This window comes from Hippopotamus amphibius, chromosome 2 (assembly GCF_030028045.1).
Source record: "Hippopotamus amphibius kiboko isolate mHipAmp2 chromosome 2, mHipAmp2.hap2, whole genome shotgun sequence".
In the NCBI taxonomy this organism is placed as follows: Eukaryota; Metazoa; Chordata; class Mammalia; order Artiodactyla; family Hippopotamidae; genus Hippopotamus; species Hippopotamus amphibius.
In genome coordinates this window covers 216,405,441-216,424,689 of record NC_080187.1, presented here as the reverse complement: position 1 = coordinate 216,424,689, position 19,249 = coordinate 216,405,441, and the positions used below count along the sequence as shown (strand labels likewise).

Sequence of the window (19,249 nt, the reverse complement as noted above, 5' to 3'; positions counted from 1 at the left end):
GCAAAGTGGCGAGATCTCTCTGTGAATTTCTTGTAAGAAAAAAGTTTTCTCCCTTCCTGCCTCCATGTAGATTCAGGTAAAACTTCAGACATATCACACAGATTAAGAACAAAGAGAAGATTGTGCGCAAGATGGCAGGCTACCAATTTATTCAAGAGGGAGAAAGCAGTTGAGCCTTGAGATAGATGTCCCAAATTATAAACAGACCACCTTCTTTTTCAAATAAGTTTTCAGTGGATTCTCAGAAGACCTACTCATTTTCCTTTCCTAAAGGAGGTAAAAATTAAACAACTTAAGCCCCCAAAAGATACTTTTGGGACAAATACCAACATTATTTCCATTTTACTTATTTAATATTTATTTAGATTTGGCCAAATATGCAAAAGTAATCAGCAGGTAGAAAAAAAAAAATCAGTCCTTAGAAGCAGCACCTTATGAAAAGCTGTATGTGAATGAGCATGTATGTGAATGAGAAGACAGGAAATAAACTCTTCATAATGTATTGCCACCAAATATTAGAGTGACAACTAAAGTGTCATTTAATAAAGTTTGCTTGTACCAGAACTCTCCTTACCCTTTGAAGATGATTATACCTATTTGGTAATTTGATCCGTGATGTGGTAAGATTATAAAACTGATAACCAGATCATAGGTAGGGGCATAATCCACTGCATTCTTTTCTTGGCATAGTTGTCTGGTACCTTATATAGCAATGCTTGAATATTAAATTGGCATATCATGCCTTTGACTCAAAACCACAAGTTACAGTGAGAACAACCCTACTATGCCTTTATAACAGCTCTATAGTTATAACCAAAGTAATTAATTTAAAGCTGCCTGTTTAGCCTTAAATGGTACTATAGATGGAAAGCAAAAGCAGGCAAAATAGTAAAGGAAAAGGGAAAGAAAAGAAGAAATGACCAGAAAAGAGGGAAAGAGGGGCAAGAAGGGAGTGGCTGGCAATAGTTGCCTTGGTGTTTGAGTTGGTAGGACCCCTTGTTCCTCAAGAACAAGTTGTAGGATTACAACTCCCAATCACTTTTTTCTATGTCCAGGACCAATGCATTTTTTTTTAAAAGAGGCAATGGAAAATGAAATTCTCAGCTTAGTTCTTCTAAAACAGAAATCTGGGAATCTATATAGGGAATCTATGGGCTGAGGAAATTTGAACAAACTTCTCAGTTGACCAACTATTCATTTGCAGATCATTCTACAGTCATTTAAAGAAAACTGCCTATAAGCTAGGACAGTAGTAGAATTAACACGTTGCTATATTAAATGAGACTACACGTCAACATATAATTTCTAATTATCTTTACATTTTCAAAGCAGTGGCTAAATTGATGTAAGGCAAAAGAAAATGTTTATTCTGAAAATGAGTTTGTTCTATTTCACTTGAAACACTTAAACCACCTTTTAAAACATATTACAGTAGACAACATACCTTCGCTCTGTAAACATATCCCAAAACCACTACAACAACTTCTGTGACAAAAACCAAGAGTAGGATGATGACAAACTGCAAGGAAAATGTAAGGAAACACTGTCAAAAATTAAATACAAATGAAAAAATAGCTCTAAATACTCTCTTGATAAAAAAGCAATTATCTGAGATAACTGCTAGAAGTTTAACACAAGTGCTACTTCTGCTCCAATTATAAAGACAGTCAAAGAGAACATGGAGTTTCATGCTCAATTCAAGCAAGTTAACACAAATGAATGTTCCCACATATTATGACGACATGCAGTCAGTGAAAAGCTCACGTACCGTGGCAAGTCCACACCGGCTTTCCCGGATTGTGGCACAGCAGCCAATCAGCCCGATAATGAAGAGCAGGGCCCCTACAGCTATGATCACCACAGCAGGGATGAGAGTGTACACATCTTCAAAGAAGTGGTCATAGTCGTCGTAAGTGATAAAGACGTAGGCTCCCACATAGCATAAAATGCCAGCTGCTCCCTGCAGAAAACAAGGCCAGAGCACCAGTAAACTTCTCCAACCCCTGCTGGTAAAACCCTACTACTTCTTAGCACATTATAACTCAGATTTTCCACCGCTTTTAAATCTATTTGTGGACTTTTTTTCAGTGAAGCTGAAAATTATTCATCAGTAAAAGCACTGCTTTACTAAAGCTGTAAAGTTTTCCAAACTCCATCTACTTTTTGGTAATTGCTGGTTCATAAAGGACCCAGAAACCATGAATCCAGTAAGTAATACTGATGACAAGAATGAAAACAAACCCCCCTCAAAGGTTTTCTGCAGCTCCATTAATGTCCAATACAGATCAGTGTGGAGATGGGGGCTGCCCCCAACAAATGGAGAAGTCAGGTCAAGTGGCAGAGCCAGGATTTGAACCCAGGCAACCTGACTCTAGAATCTGCATTTATAATCTCTATCTAGTGACTTGGGGAAAGAAAATACAATAGCAATTAATAACCATGATACCCATTTCTAAAAATTTTGCTGTCCCAGTTGAGACTATGAAATGGTAAAGCAAGAGGGCTGAATTACTAAAGAACTTTGCAAACCCTTTAGGTCTATTTATTCTTTAGATTGGTGTTTCTCAAACTTTGTGAATAGGAATCACCTGAAGATTTTATTAAACTGCAGACTGATTCAGGAGGTCTGGGGTGGGGCCTGAGATCCTGCATTTCCAACAGACTCCCAGTGACACTTCTGCTGCTGATTCTTGAACTACACTCTGAGCAACAAGGTTTCAGAGCAACTAAAGGAGAGTGAATGCAGGAGATCATGGGACAGCTGCTGCTCCAGACACAATGCTCCAGCTACAGAGTTTTACATACATTTTCCTCTTATCACTGTCAATTTTGCCCTCATTGTGCTGCTTGCTTTCATGTGAATGAGCAAATACAGTGTGAGGCTAAGTGTTAAAATATTTGGTTTAATGAATTATCATTTATAGAGCACTCTGAAACTTTCACATGAAAAGAATTATTTCACCATTCTTTAAAATGTTAACACATAAATCGCTCATCTTCAAACTAGAAAAGGTCCTCCACAATGATACTGGAAATATCATTAACTCCTCTCAACCTGGACACTCAGTTTATCTCTTAAGTCTGTGGGACCCTGTAAGCTTGGGCATCATCAGTATATTTTCATACACTAGGCTAGTAGGATCATTCAGATTGGGAAGAAAAAGACCCCATTTATGGAAAGTTGAGAAAGTAACTTGAGTTTTTTTTTTTTAATATGAACTTTTTAAAAGAGAAGACAACTAGAACAATGGAGGCAATTTAAAAAACCATATTCTTTTTAAAATCTCCTCTGGCTTTCTCCACTGCTGCCTTTCTTCCTATTTCTCTCACTGCTCTCTCTCTCATTCTCTTCACGGACTCTTCTTTACCAGGTAAATGTTAGCGGATCTCCAGGCTTCTACCTTCGGCCCTACTTAAATAATTCTCATTCTGTAGGCTCTCCTTGGGCTCTACTAGCCAACTTCGCCAGCCACTGCAGCTCTCTACCTAAGCCATCATCTCAGAACTACACATCCCCATCTGGAAGTCTCACAGACACCTTGCCCTCAACCTACCTCAAAGCCTCTCTGCCTTCCTGCCCACTCCAAACCGTCCCTCATATTCCATATTTCAGAGCAAATGGCACCAGTTACTTTTTGCAAATGCCTGAGAGTTACTCTGTTCTCTTTCTTTGACTTACCTCTGCATCCCATCAATCACCAAACTCCTTCAGGTTTACTTTCAAAACACCACCTGAATACTGTGACTTCTCTTCAACCCGCTGCAGTGCTTCTGTCTTAATTTGGGCCTTACCATTGTCCACCCTAAACCTTACTTGCTGACCCTCTCTGTCCCTTAATAACATGTTCTTTATATGGTCAGTTATTTTTGTTAAAAATATAAACCAGATCAAGGCATTAGCATGTTTAAAATCAAGATGAGGCAAATAAAGCCCCTGATAAACTAAGCTGTTCCACCCTGCTTTTCAGGCTCAGACTTCACTCCCTCTCATGCACCCTGAACAACAGAAAGATGTTATTTCCAAATGTACTACATATTCTCTTACTTCTTTACCTCTGCTGCTCCCTTTGGAATGCCCTCTCTTCATCTGCCTGGGAATCCTTGTCACCAATTAAGATGCAGTTTGAATATCACCTCTTCCTTCTGGAAGCCATTCTTGACCGTTTCAGGCTGGATTAGGTGCTCTTGGTCACATACCACTCCCTACATAGCTCTAACAGAGCATTTATGACAACTGTTGCAACTACAACTGTATATGTCTCAGCATGCCTTTAGGGCACAAACTTTGCCTATCAGTCTTTCAGTCCTGTACCACCCACCATCCAGCACCCGGAACAGTGCTTGGCACACAGTAGGTATTTGTCAAAATTCATTGAGTGCACTTCATCTCATCCCTTCCCTTGAAATTGCCCTCCTATCTCTATCATAAAGCTTTGGTTTGAATTTGCTTTGTTTCTCTTCAGGCCAATGGTTATAGTTTTTAGTTCACCATTCAAACAAGATTTGACAACTTAATCCAGCTTACTGAATTCCTGATGGCCATCACATCTGGAATATGTTAGTGTATAGATGCTTCACTTACAGCAACTGTACCTGTTCAAAGGCCCTCAGTTCACTGACATGCTTACTTCAGTGACATATTATTACAGGATGATGGAAGGCATAGGAGAGGGAAGAGAGGAGAAACAGCTTAATAGTTTGGGTGCATTAACTACAGAAGTATATGGAATTCTTAACACTCAAGTGTTAATGAATACAAACACTACTTTTTCTTGACTACATTACGTGAGATATACAAACACACACATGTGTACACACACATTTTGTTACAGTAAATACTTTTAGTCCCCAGAGTGAATTAGAAGAAATCCTAAATATGAAGCACTCAAATTTTGTCCAGTTTGTCTTGACTAGTCATCTCTCTAGCCTCTGGATTCTTGGCTTTTCTTACTCTAATAGGCAACCTTCATTTCTTAAAAGGCTTGAATTAGAATGAATTCCATCTTTGAGCTGCTAGTAAATGAAATTTAAGACCACATAAATTTGACTGAAAACAAGATAAAACTGGAAGATATAAGTACTCCACAATTAATCTGAAGCATAGGACATCGAAGAACCATTTGCATTTTAAATATGACATGAGTTTTCAACCTGAAGAGATCCCTATAAGGCTCACACTTGGTGCTGCCTGGGAGTGGGCCAAGTGAAATGCTTCCAGTGCAGCCATCCACCCAGATAACGAATGCAATGGAAGGCTAGGAGGAGATGCCATCTGTAAAGCTGCCTGTTCTTTTCTAACAGACTTGAGAGCAGTTTCTTTTCCCAGGCTGCAAACTAGTCAATATCCAAATCACACAGCAGAGTTGAGAACATAACGCTTCTATTCTGACAACATACAGTAGGAAGCAACTTAGTAGTTGCGCACACCAAAAGCAGAAACTGCACTGATTGCTGATATGAAACTACATAAATCAAATTACTGATAAAGACTGTCTCTTAACTTGAAGATAACTTCTAAATTTTCTTTTCATGACATGTATATACAGTGCTTAATATAAGTTCTATAATAAACAACTTAGGAAATGACATCAGTTACTTTGAAAATATAGAGAAGGTGTCCCAACAACAGCTGAAGACCTAAAAACAGCAACAAACAACTGCTTTAATGACATGCAACCATCAGTATGAAAAACACTGGTAGAGCTTACATGGTAAACGGAAGAAAGTTATAAGTAATTCCTAAGTACGGACTTTGTAGTCATGTAGATTTTTAATATAGGAGTTGTGGCTATTAGAAAGGTTAAAAGGTGAGCAAGGTTAAATCCTTCTTCTGAAGGGTCATAGTGGGATTGAGATCTATCAAAGGATCTGGGCTTTGCCAACAAAGCAGCTGCGGAGTGGGGGGGGGGGGGGGGGGAGGTGCAATAGAAGAGGGGATGAAATACAGAACTTGGAAGCAGCTGAACTGCTTTAGTCACTGCTGAGAAAATCTGAGCCTTTAAGGAGGATTTGTGCCAGGACAGCATACTAAAAATATTCATCCCTTTTTACAAAGAAGTGAAAGGGAAAGGCTGAGAGCTGAAACTACAGAAAAAAGAATTTTTTGAAGACCATTCTTTTTACCTTTTAATAAACTCATGTTCTAAATTAAGTCACAAAATTTTAAAACTTTGGGAAAGCCAGTGCTTTTGCACAATACCAAGCTGTTCCTCCAGAAATAAAGCTATTTGTTAGAAAATTTCAGAAGTATGATTTCCAGAAGTATGACACTTCGCTTTATTCTTTTACCCTTCCACCACATATTCAATATACACAAATGTGAAGCCCCTTTAAAATAAGAAATTTCATTGTTAAATAAGACTGATTTTTCTATAGTTTAGAAACCAGTGTTTTGGTTTTAGAAATTAGTTGTTTTGTTTCTGTACTTTTCAAACCCTCGGTGAAAGATGATGAAATGCTAAAACCCACAAAACTAAATTCTTTACTTTTCTAAGGAAGAAGGAATATGAAATGAAAGGGAGCACATCAACCATAGTGAAACTTGCCACTGGAACATGGCAACATTAAAAATGAAGCAGACTTGTTACAAGCTGGAAGATAAAACAGCTGTTTGGAAAAGTGTATCTATATGGAAATTCAGAAATGTGAAGGTAGAAGCATCCAACAGAGCATTTTGGTGAAGATAAAGCAAAGACCAACAGAAGTGATTTTCTTGCAGTGGTATACAGCAGCCATGGATTCATCTGTAGAAGGGCAAGAATCAGGACAGTGTAAACATGAGGGGACAATCTGAAGACATTCAGCTAAAAAGCAGAGTGTCTGACAAATTCTTCTGGCCTGTGAGAACTACTTCTTCAATGTGACTTTTGCCTCCAACAATCAATTGATAACGCAGAGGTAACTGGAATGTTGGGAGAAAAAGTAAAAAGACCTGGCAAAAACCACTGTGTACTCTACAATTCGTAAGAATGCAGATTTCGAAAAGCAGAGAGGGGGAAAATTGCAGCAGAAATCCATCTCATGTACCTATCTTTCAACATTTAATTCAGAGTTTCCTTTATGGTCATATTAGTTTTTCATGTACCTCACTTTTCTCCTACAAGGAATCCATTAGTAATTCTATACAGCACATTTCTGAAAGCTTCCCCGAACTCCACCCTTGTGCTATTAGAAGTGTCTTAAAATCACCTTAAATCTTTCAGCATTGTAATTACCATAAAATCCTCTAGTCAAACATATTTGTTTCAATTCTGACTTACTCTGATGAAATACTTCATATCATTAAACATAATTACTCTTTTACCAAGTCCAATGCCTACATACTTCATTCACTCTTTTATCACGCAAGGAAAAAAGACTATTCCAAAGATTTCAAATCCTCTTTCAGAAATTAAAGCTACTCTAACCAAGAATTTCTGAAGCTATTAAAATATATCATTTTTTACCTAACAAACTGGTCAATAATATAGGCAAGCAGAATTCAAAGATATGTAATGGTACAGAGAGAAGAGCCCTCAGAAGTAAAGATTAATATAGAATAATCTTTCTGGAAAGCTATCTGGCAACACATTATTAGCCTCAGCATTTATGCTTTTGTACCTACTAACTGCACTTCTAGGAGTCTATTCTTAAGAAAATTAAGTCAGATGGAAACAAAGATTTGTATAAGGTTTATTCATCCAAATGTTATAACAAAATAGCAAAAACAAAAGAAAAAAACCTAGCATCCAGAGGTATATAGCCCTTTATAGCCCTTATATATGTTAAAGCATATTTTAATAATACGTTTGTGTTGTGTCAGGGGAAAAACACACTTATGTACAGACATTAAAAAAAACACCAAAACGTTAATACTGGTTGTCTCTGGGTGGTGGAATTACGGTAATGTTAGTTAAAAATTCTTTTTAGTGTCTTCTTTAAAAAGCAAATATATTATTTGCATAATCATAAAAGTAAATATTTAAAATTATATCTGAAATTGAGACTTTGTTGTTCTTTCACAAAAATTCTTAGATCTGTCCTTAAGCACCAACATAAAATAGGTAATCTCTTCAATTGCAAATATTTTAGACACCTCTGCCAATCTTCCCCATTTATTACTTTTCTTGGGCCTACCTGGTTTTTACTCATCTTTATATGTTTTCTGACTAACACAATTCTGATCCTTTCAGTACACATCTTTCTTTCCTCCATAAATATCACCTATCAAGGAGACAAGTAAAAAACAAATAAAACCCTACTTTAGGGTGCAAAATTTTGACAGTAAGCCACTCTGCCATCATTATCAATATCACTGTCATTATTGCCATTATTCTTAAAGAAAAAATATTTTAATCCTTTAAACCAATATTACTCTGATGATATGCCAAAGGTCATGTTCCTCAATTCTATCCTATTTTCACTGTTTCTGTATTTGGTTTTTTATAATCATTGTTTATCTAGCCTAATGAAGTTGTTCTATTTAATCCAATTTATATCCACCAGTTGAATGACCCTAAATGTTCAGGTTGCAATGAAATTGGAGATCCGCAACTGCCACAGCCAAATTATTGTAACAGCATGGAAATTAGATATTTTCAGATTGCAGGGCTCCAGGGGTCATCTGAGAAGAATGTAATTTAAACATGCATTTTTCCTTGAGACCCTCTGTCCCCATACCCTACTCTAACTGTAAAAGGAGTCAATTATTACTACTGGAGCCTGAGGTGCTTATGCTTTATAATAGCAGAGTTTGTCCTTGCTTGGGTTATCTGTTTAATCAGTAGCAGCAACAATGTAAAATACAGTATGTCAGCATTTACTACAGACTCCCTTTTAGTAAATCAAAAACAAATACATCAGTGCAAATAATTATTCTCATCTACTGACTCTACCAAACTATTAAGGAGGGGGAGAGAAGAAAGAGATGACATTTTTAAAGGAAGACTTGAGACTGTCCATAAGTATAAATGGGGAGGGGGAGGAGCAGCTAGAAATTAAATTCAATAGAATATAAAATGATTTTGCCTGTCTGACCCCTCTTCCTATAAGCTGTTAGAAAGCAGGAACTATACTTTTTTGCATTTCTCAGAAACACGTAAAGCACAGATACTCAAGTATTTACTGAGTGAATGATTCTTAGAGTACACTTGTTTGATGCAAGTATAAATTTTACGGAATAAATTTCCTTCAAAAATCCTACCCTAAGTTGGACCTTATGGAATAAAATTCATTAAAATATTTCAGGGACTTCCTTGGTGGCACAGTGGTTAAGAATCCACCTGCCAATGCAGGGGACACGGGTTTGATCCCTGATCTGGGAAGATCCTACATGCCTCGGAGCAACTAAACCTGTGTGCCACAACTACTGAGTCTGCACTACAGAGCCCACGCGCCTAGAGTCTGTGTTCCACAACAAGAGAAGCCACCACAATAAGAAGTCCACGCACCGCAACAAAGAGTAGCCCTTGCTCGCCACAACTAGAGAAAGCCTGTGTGCAGCAACAAAGACCCAACGCAGCCACTAAATAAATAAATTTTATAAAAAAAAAAAGAAAGCTGAAGGTGTGTTCCAATGACATATTCTTTGTTAGAGCACTCATTCATGATGATAGGAATACAGCAGGGAGAGAAACAAATTCCAGGATGTTAGATGAAGGTTCCGGTTTAAAAGTCCTCATATTGTCAACTCAAATGTGCAAGATGTGCTAGAAAACACCAAATATGTATATGGAGATTTGTGACATGATATGTGATTTCTTCCTTGAAATATTTCATTATAAATTTTTATCTTTTAAACAAAAGCCTTCTTTTGGTAATCTGAACACACCAAGTATATTCTTGCCTTAGGGCCTATAGACTGTTCTGGTCTTTTTTAAAGATTTATTTTATTTATTTATTTATTTTTGGCTGCATTGGGTCTTTGTTGCTGTACACGGGCTTTCTCTAGTTGTGGTGAGCATGGCTACTCTTCTTTTAGTGTATGGGCTTCTCTTGTGGAACAAAGGCTCTTAGGTGCGTGGGCTTTAGTAGTTGCAGCATGCAGGCTCAGCAGTTGTGGCACAACTAGTACTAGTTGCAAGCTTAGTTGCTCCGTGGCATGTGGGATGTTCCAGGCCCAGGGATTGAACCCATGTGCCCTGCACTGGCAGGCGGATTCTTAACCACTGAGCCACCAGGGAAGTCCCTGTTCCTGTCTTAAATGTCCCCCATCTCCTCCAAATCACCCCAAAATCTGTTCCTTCACATATTCCAGATTAAATTTCACCTCCTTGGAGAAGACTTCTTTGCCAACCTAAAAAGGCACCCAATCACTCTATCACATCACCTTATTTTAATTTTCTGCATAACACATTACTATCTATTTTTCTTGCTTATTTTTAATTGTCTCTCTTGCTCCACCAAAAAAAAAGTTCTTCACTTTTCCATCATTTTATCAGTAATATAAAGTACAAAGTACGTGCTTAAACATTTGTTGTATTTGTTTAACAAAGCAATTTTCCTTAATTATATGTATTTAGAGGGAAGTGTAATGTGAATTTTTTTAAGATAAAGTAAGCTTTGAAGCTTATATATGGCTTTTAAATATGACTTGTATAAAAAACGTATTTCATATGAGTCAATGATGATTAGTGAAGATGCCACATTCCAAAATTGTTTCCAAAAGCATTTAAAAGGTGTTTAACTTTGTGGTATTTCCTACTCCACAGCTGTTTCAGTGTTACTATGGCCTTTCATACTGATGAAAAACAACACCCTAAGCAGATGTGCCAGACTATAAATGCTGCAAGCATGGACAAAGCTTTCTCTTGTAGTCCCTATAATGCCTAAAATACATGTGAACAAAATAAATACTAGTCAATCGGTTTTTCTCATAGGGTAGAAAAAGTAAAGGTAATTTGTATAACATGGGACTTTATTAGGTACTCAATTATCTTATCAGAACAAAACCCTGAAATTATAAAGTACTGATTTAAACTTGTTTTAGATGAGGCCCCCTGTGTTAGATCAAATGACCCACTGAATTAAGACTCTTGTCTGACCTTGGTGTAAAAGTGCAGTTTAAAGAAGAGGTTAATGACTGTCCCAATAGCCTTCAAAATTTAGTCATGTAACTCAAACACTCCTGTCTTCCAAAAATTATCATGGGTCTAGAACTAATGCACTTACATTTAAAGCTATGCCACTCTATAAAAAACAGAGATCCGGGACTTCCTGGGTGGCGCAGTGGTAAAGAATCTGCCTGCCAATGCAGGGGACATGGGTTCGAGCCCTGCCCTGGGAAGATTCCACGTGCCGCGGAGCAACTGAGCCCGTGTGCCACAGCTGTTGAGCCTGTGCTCTAGAGCCCGTGGGCCACAACTACTAAGCCCATGTGCCGCAACTATTGAAGCTCATGCGCCTAGGGCCCGCGCTCCACAGCAGGAGAGGCCACTACAACGAGAAGCCCACGCACCGCGGTGAAGAGTAGCCCCTGCTCTCAGCAACTAGAGAAAGCCCGTGTGCAGCAACGAAGACCCAATGCAGCCAATAAATAAATTAAATAAATAAATTTTAAAAAAAAGTTTAATTATAAAAAAAAACAACAACAACAGAGATCCAAGTTGTACATCCCTTCACTTGTCCAAAACTACCTTTCATGCTATAAGCCCTAACAATTTGGAATTTAGTGAGGAACTCTCAATTTCCACTAAGACAACCTTCAGGATTTTAGAAACCACTGTTTCCCCTCTGTGCCTTTCCACAGTAACTTTCTTAGACGGCAGTGTCCAAAATAATCTACACCAAGTCAACATTAACAACTTTGGCTGTCAGATCATGTAATGCCTATCCTAAGTATTTCAAGTATATATCTATTTCCACATCACAGCTCACTGAACAAACTGCCAATGGAACCAGGATATCAGGATATTGAGAGATGCAGTTTAAAGATGTTGCCAAAGCAATTAAACTTTAACATTTATCAACAATTAGTCATTACCATCTGATAGTGAAGAGCCAGTGCAACAGTTAAAACATCTTTGCTATGGCCCCCAGCCAGGAGGCCAGGCTCGGAGCCTCCTAGCTCAGGAGGTGTTGAGCGGCCCTGGCATGGCTGTATACCGCTGGTTTTCCCGTGAGCTTTCTTTTGCTAAAAGAAAGGAACTCACATTTATAAATGAGAGTTATTTGTTTTGACTATGTAACTTTTTCTAAGTAAATGAAGCACGTTAATGGTATCTTAAGGTGTGTTCCTATGTGACAATTTTATTAAAAATTTATCATGGACTTCCTAGGTGGCACATTGGTTAAGAATCTGCCTGCCAAGGCAGAGGACACAGGTTTGATCCTTGCCCCAGGAAGATGCCACATGCCACAGAGCAACTAAGCCCGTGCACCACAACTACTGAGCCCATGTGCCACAAGTACTGAAGCCCACACACCTAGAGCCCATCCTCTGCAACAAAAGAAGCCACCGCAATGAGAAGCCCACACACCACAATGAAGAGCAGCCCCTGCTTGCTGCAACTAGAGAAAGCCCATGTGCAGCAATGATGACCCAACGCAGCCAATAAATAAATAAATAAGTTTATTTTAAAAAATTTATCATGAATTTTTATTTCCAAATATAAATTTTAACTTAAAAAAAAATATCTTGTAGGATCAAGATGGCAGAGTAGGAGGACTCCCTCTTGCAAGAGCACCGGAATTACAACTAACTGCTGAACAATCACTGACAGAAAGACACTGGAACTCACCAAAAAAGACACCCCACATCCAGAGACAAAGGAGAAGCCGCAGTGAGATGGTAGGAGGGGCACAATCGTATTAAAATCAAATCCCATAAATGCTGGGTGGGTGACTCACAAACTGGAGAACAGTTATACCGCAGAAGTCCACCCACTAAAGTGAGGGTTCTGAGCCCCAAGTCAAGCTTCTCAACCTGGGAGTCCAGCAATGGGAGAAGGAACCCCTAGAGAATCAGACTTTGAAAGCCAGCGGGATTGGATTGCAAGACCTCCACAGGACTGGGGGAAACGGAGACTCCACTCTTGGAGGGCACACAAAAAAGTGTGCTCACCAGGACCCAGGGGGAAGGAGCAGTGACCCCATAGGAGACTGAACCAGACCTACCTGCTGGTGTTGGGAGGTTGCCTGTGGAGGTGGCAGGAAGCTGTGGCTCACCGAGGAGACAGGGGCACTGGCAGCAGGGGTTCTGGGAAGTGCTCATTGGCGTGAGCCCTCCCAGAGTCTGCCATTAGCCCCACCAAAGAGCCTATGGGCTCCAGTGCTAGGTGGCCTCAGGCCAAACGACCAACAGGGTGGGAACACAGCCCCACCCATTGGCAGACAAGCAGATTAAAGTTTTACTGAGCCCAGCCCACCTAATCGGATTAAAGTCTTACTGAGCTGCACCCACCCAGCCCTACCCACCATCAGTCCCTCCCATCAGGAAGCACCCAGGAGCCTCCTAGACAGCTTCCTCCACAAGAGGGCAGACAGCAGTATCAAGCAGTATCAGCAGTATTTCCTCTTGTGGAACTAAAACCACAGCCACAGAAAGATAGAGAAAATGAAAAAGCAGAGGACTTTGTACCAGATGAAGGGACAGGATAAAACCCCAGAAAAACAATTAAATGAAGAGGAGATAGGCACCCTTACAGAAAAAGAATTCAGAATAATGATGGTGAAGATGATCCAGGACTTTGAAGAAAGACTGGATGCAAAGATCAAAAAGTTGCAAGAAAAGTTTACCAAAGACCTGGAAGAATTAAAGAACAAACAGAGATATGCAACACAATAAATGAAATGAAAAATACACTAGAAGGAACCAATAGCAGATTAACTGAGGCAGAAGGGCGAATGAGTGACCTGGAAGACAGAATGATGATAACCACGGATGCAGAAAAGAATAAAGAAAAAAGAATGAAAAGAACTGAAGACAGCCTAAGACACCTCTGGGACAATGTTAAACACACCAATGTTTGCATTATAGGGGTCCCAGAAGAAGAGAGAGAGAGAAAGGACCTGAAAAAATATTGTTAGAGGTTACAGTTGAAAACTTCCCTAACAGGAGGGAGGGAATACGGGAATATGTGTATAAATACAGATGATTGAACTTGATGTACCTCAAAATAAATAAATAAATAAGACTTCCCTAACATGGGAAAGGAAAGAGCTACCCAAGTCCAGGAAGCGCAGAGAGTCCCAGGCAGGATAAACCCAAGGAGAAACATGCCAAGACATATAGTGGTCAAACTGACAAAAATTAAAGACAGAGAAAAGTTATTAAAAGCAACAAGGGAAAAATGACAAATAACATATAAGGGAACTCCCATAAGGTTAACAGCTGATTTCTCAGCAGAAACTCTGCAGGCCAGAAGGGAGTGGCATGATATATTTAAAGTGATGAAAGGCAAGAATCTACAACCAAGAATACTCTACCTAGCAAGGGTCTCATTCAGATTTGACGGAGAAATCAAAAGCTTTACAGACAAGCAACAGCTAAGAGAATTCAGCACCACCAAATCAGCCCTACAACAAATACTAAAGGAACTTCTTTAAGCAGGAAACATAAGAGAAGAAAAGGGCCTACAAAAACAATTAAGAAAATGGTAACAGGAACATACATATCAATAATTACCTTGAATGTAAATGGACTAAATGCACCAACCAAAAGACACAGACTGGCTGAATGGATACAAAAACAAGACCCATATATATATGCTGTCTATGAGAGACCCACTTCAGACCTAAGGACATATACAGACTGAAAGTAAGGGGATGGAAAAAGATATTCCATGCAAATGGAAATCAAAAGAAAGCTAGAGTGGCGATACTCATATCAGATAAAATAGACTTTAAAATAAAAAATGTTACAAGAGACAAGAAAGGACATTACATAAAGATCAAGGGATCCATCCAAGAAGAGGAGATAACAATTATAAATATATATGCACCCAATATAGGAGCACCTCAATACATAAGGCAGATGCTAGCAACTATGAAAGAGGAAATCGACAGTAACACAATCATAGTGGGGGACTTTAACACCCCACTTACACCAATGGACAGATCATCCACACAGAAAATTAATAAGGAAACACAAGCTTTAAGTGACACAATAAATCAGCTTGATTTAATAGATACCTATAGGACATTACATCCAAAAACAGCAGATTACACATTCTTCTCAAGTGCATATGGAACATTCTCCAGGACAGATCACATTTTGGGTCACAAATCAAGCCTTGGTAAATTCAAGAAAATTGAAATCATATCAAGCATCTTCTCCAACCACAAGGCTATGAGATTAGAAATCAATTACTGGAAAAAAAACTGTGAAAAACACAAACACATGGAAGCCAAACAATACGCTACTAAATAACCAAGAGATCACTGAAGAAATCAAAGAGGAAATCAAAAAATACCTAGAGACAAATGACAATGAAAACACAATGATCTGAAACCTATGGGATGCAGCAAAGGCAGTTCTAAGAGGGAAATTTATAGTGATACAATCCTACCTCAAGAAACAAGAAAAATCCCAAATAAACAATCTAATCTTATACCTAAAGAAACTAGAGAAAGAAGAGCAAACAAAACCCAAAGTTAGCAGACAAACTGGGACATTTGTAGAAACATGGATGGACCGAGAGACTGTCATATAGAGTGAAATGAGTCAGAAAGAGAAAAACAAATATTCTATATTAACACATATATGTGGACTATAGAAAAATGGTACAAATCAACTGGTTTGCAAGGCAGAAATAGAGACACAGATGTAGAGAACAAACATATGGACATCAAGTGGGGAAAGCAGGGAGGGTTGGGGAGGAATGAACTGGGAGATTGGGATACCAAATTGTACACTCTAAATATATGCAGTTTATTGTCTGTAAACTGTATCTCAATAAAAGTTCTTAAAAAAAAAATCTTTGTTAAAGTTGCCCAAGGGAACCTAGATAAACTTTAGAGATGCTCTATGTAGGGAATGCTTATTCTTCTCTTCCACTTACACATTAAGGTATTAAAAGGAGGAAGGGGCCACTATATAAGAATATACTTATTAAAACTGAAAAATGCATTACAAATTCCCAGGAAGAACAGGTTAACATCTGTTTTATGTACTTCCTCATAATGACCTAATTTTTTAAACTGACAAGTTAAATAGTGTGGTTTAAATGCTAGTGCAGGTTCTAAACAAGGTTAAAAGCACGTGACCCTAATATAGCCTTCCCCATTCCAAATCTTTTGAAATTACACTTTGATCTAACACCACAGGCTCTAGAGTACAGGACAACCTGGGTTTGAAGGCTGGCTCTGCCCCACCTTGGGTGTGCCACTTTAAGTAAACTTTAATGTCCTCATCTGTAAAAGAAGCAGAATACTCCCTGCCAGATGGAATTGTTATGAGGATACTCCATGTAAGGTGCTTAGCATAGTACCTGGGTTTAAAAAGCACTCAAATGTTAGATATGATTACCAACATCCTCAGATTCCAATGGCTGGTCCTTAAACACTTTGGTGGGTGACACAACTATTATTGTTCCCTCCTCAGTTATGTTGCACTAATCCTACTGTATGCCACAATTTTTTTCCCCTGCATGTCTGCGTAATTTCCTCATCACAGCTCACAAACGTTTTACTATCCCACTAACCTAGGTAAAGGGTGTTTTTACCACATAGTTTAACTTCAGTCTTGGCAAGAACTCATAATGAAAAGCACAACTGAAGTTCAACATAACCTTCTTCACTAGTGACAACAGTACACATACTTACATAATTTCTAAAGATTAATGAACCTCTGAATCAACTGCTATCTTAAATGAAAATTTAATTATTTAAAGAAAATGACTCTTGTATTTCCAATATTTTGTTTCATTACCAATTCCAGTCCCTGAGCTTGAATAGCCTAGAATTCACCTGATAGTACACAGACTCTTCTTCAAAATCAAATTGTTATGCCCATAAAAATCACAAGGAACTGTAAAGGCTAAAAAGCCAAGTCTACACCTAAAAGTATTCTTATCTAATGGTGTTTCTCATCTGCAGATCCCTGGAAATTCTTTTACCTTTTAAAAAGGCTTGCAAGTCAAACTAAAGCATAAGAAACACTGCTCTGAAGGACTCATGGAAACCCCAATGTCACGTGGGTGATTCTCAACAGTACTATCCGTATTCTTTTCCTCACACCATTTATACCCTGAAAGACTCTATGGTATAGTCACTGCCTCATTATATGTAAGTACCCTTTTACGATACAGCAGTCATCATATGAAAAGTTTCACCCTTTGTTGAGGGAGAGGAGAAAGGGTTGTAAGAAGGAAAGAATTCCTCCTAATTAAGGTATATTTGTGGGGAAGAGTTGAATGGGAAGTATGGGAAATGGGAATGTTCAAGAAGTGTCCTGGGGACTGGGGACAGAGAAGTGTGTCCAGGGCAGCAAGTGTTGAAGAACACGGTCAATAGTGAGGAAGGAAAGTGATCGAGGACGTCAGTTGCAATACCAGAAAGAGGCTGAAACTTATTCTACTGAACTTTTTTTCTTTTGGGGGGTGGGGGGGGGGGTATTTTTTTAAATGAAATGATGTGAGGGAAGAAATGCTTAATAAGATTTATCCGGGTGCAAGGTCCAGATGAACTAGAGGGTGGAGACACTGACAGGAATAACACAGGTTATCACAAAAGTCCTTGGCTAGATAAGGACCTGAAGTAAGATGAAGTGGCTGTAAATACCCCTTTCTTTGAGGGCGTGTCCAAAAAATTCATAAGCCACCTTTTACTGAAAGTAAACTCATCGCTTTCAAGATCTTGTGACATCCGAGCCATATTTAACCATGGTGTATCATCTCAGGCTACCCACCCCAATGGCCAAACACATAGATACATTTTCCTTGGTCACAGGATTATTCGGTTTTTCAAGTTGAAACCTTTCCGTTTTCTGGGCTGGTAACCAGTCAACCAGTTCTCCACACACAAAGAGCCCTAAGGCAACCCCCTCGCCCCTGAGCCGGGCGCGTCCCCGCACTTGTGCACCATTTGCTCGCACGCCTCGGGGCCGCACCTGGAGCTGCGGGGGCTTCGGGCCCTGACAAAGAGAGCCGGGCCCGAGCCTCTGGGGAATATCCTATTTCGGGCCTGACGTCCTGAAAGGATCTGCAATGAGAGCTCTCCGGCCAGCGGGCTGCTCCGAGGGGGAGGTCGGGGGGCCTCTCGGCGCCGGCCCCTGGCACAGAGCCCGTCGGCCGGGGCGTCGGGCCTGAGCGCGGAGGCCGCCAGGAGACCCCGAGGGCTTCCCATCACCGCCCTCTACGCCCGGAGCCTCCGTCCCGGCCAGGGAAGGACCCAGCGAAGCGGCCTCCGGAGCCGCCCCCCGCCCCCACGCCTCGGCCGCAGGGCCCCGTCGCTCCCCCACTTCCCCAGCGCCGGCGCCTGCCCAGCCCGGGTCCTCGCCGGGCCCCACAGGCGCTTCAGCCGAGGCCTCCTTCGGGCCCCCGCGCCGGCCCCTCGCCCTTTCCCGCCCGCCGGCCGGGCTCACCCAGAAGATGAGGTTGAGAAACACCAGCACGGTCTTGGAGGAGGTGATGCCGCACTGGCCCATGGTGCCGGCGGTCGGCTGGGGCCCTGCTCGGCGAGCGGGACGCGCTCACCGAGCGAGGCGGCAATGGCGACGGCGCCTCCCCGCTGGGAACTGCACGGCCTGCGAGGCGTTCACCGCAGCCCCCGGCGCCGTCGCGCACCCCCGCCCCAGCAAGCACTTCGCTCCTCCGCGCAGCCGCCGCAGTCTCCGCCGGGCCCCCGCTCCGCTCCCTGGCAACCGAGTCCCGCCCCCGGAACAGGCAGCTTCAGCCAATCACTCCTGTGGTGGCTACAGTGGGACCACGCCTTTTAAAGGAGACGAACGCTCAGCGCCCTTTCTGGGCCTCTGGCAGCCCTTGGATGCGAGTGGCTCATTAGGGAGGTTCCAGAGGACCAAACCCAGTCCCCTCGTATTGAGCTGCGTTTACTATGCCAATATTATAGGTGATTCGGAGTGCGAAGAACGCTGTTTTTCTACCTAGCCCGTTCTCCCGTAAGGAGGTCGGAGACAGTAATATCTTCCACTTCACATCGAGATTTTCCTGACAAAGTTAACACCTAAGGATTGTCTGGGAGAAGTGCAGTGAACATCAACAAATATTTATGGAGAACTTATTATGCCAAGCTCTAGGCTAGCTTACAGTCATCGGAAAAGAGAAAAGGCTGGTGATAGGGTTGGCAAGGCGATATTTTCGTGTAGGTGTATGTT

The 19,249-nt window shown here is 40.5% G+C and overlaps 1 protein-coding gene across 4 annotated transcripts in view; it reads right to left on the bottom strand.

Annotated features, from left to right (window-relative positions):
• The window catches only part of TSPAN3 (tetraspanin 3), a 29,052-nt gene extending 10,255 nt beyond the window's left edge, over nt 1-18,797 (bottom strand). The window contains exons 1-4 of one of the 4 annotated variants that reach the window (XM_057723517.1): nt 18,500-18,759; nt 11,960-12,109; nt 1,769-1,960; nt 1,445-1,519 (exon numbers count right to left, since the gene is read on the bottom strand). In XM_057723517.1, coding sequence (XP_057579500.1) covers nt 1,445-1,519; nt 1,769-1,960; nt 11,960-12,109; nt 18,500-18,562 — 480 coding nt within the window. In that variant the 5' untranslated portion in view covers nt 18,563-18,759. Of the gene's footprint in view, nt 1-1,444; nt 1,520-1,768; nt 1,961-11,959; nt 12,110-18,499 lie in introns of all 4 variants that reach the window. The other 3 variants (XM_057723516.1, XM_057723519.1, XM_057723520.1) reach the window with 3 other exon arrangements.
• Nucleotides 18,798-19,249: the final 452 nt, after the last annotated feature.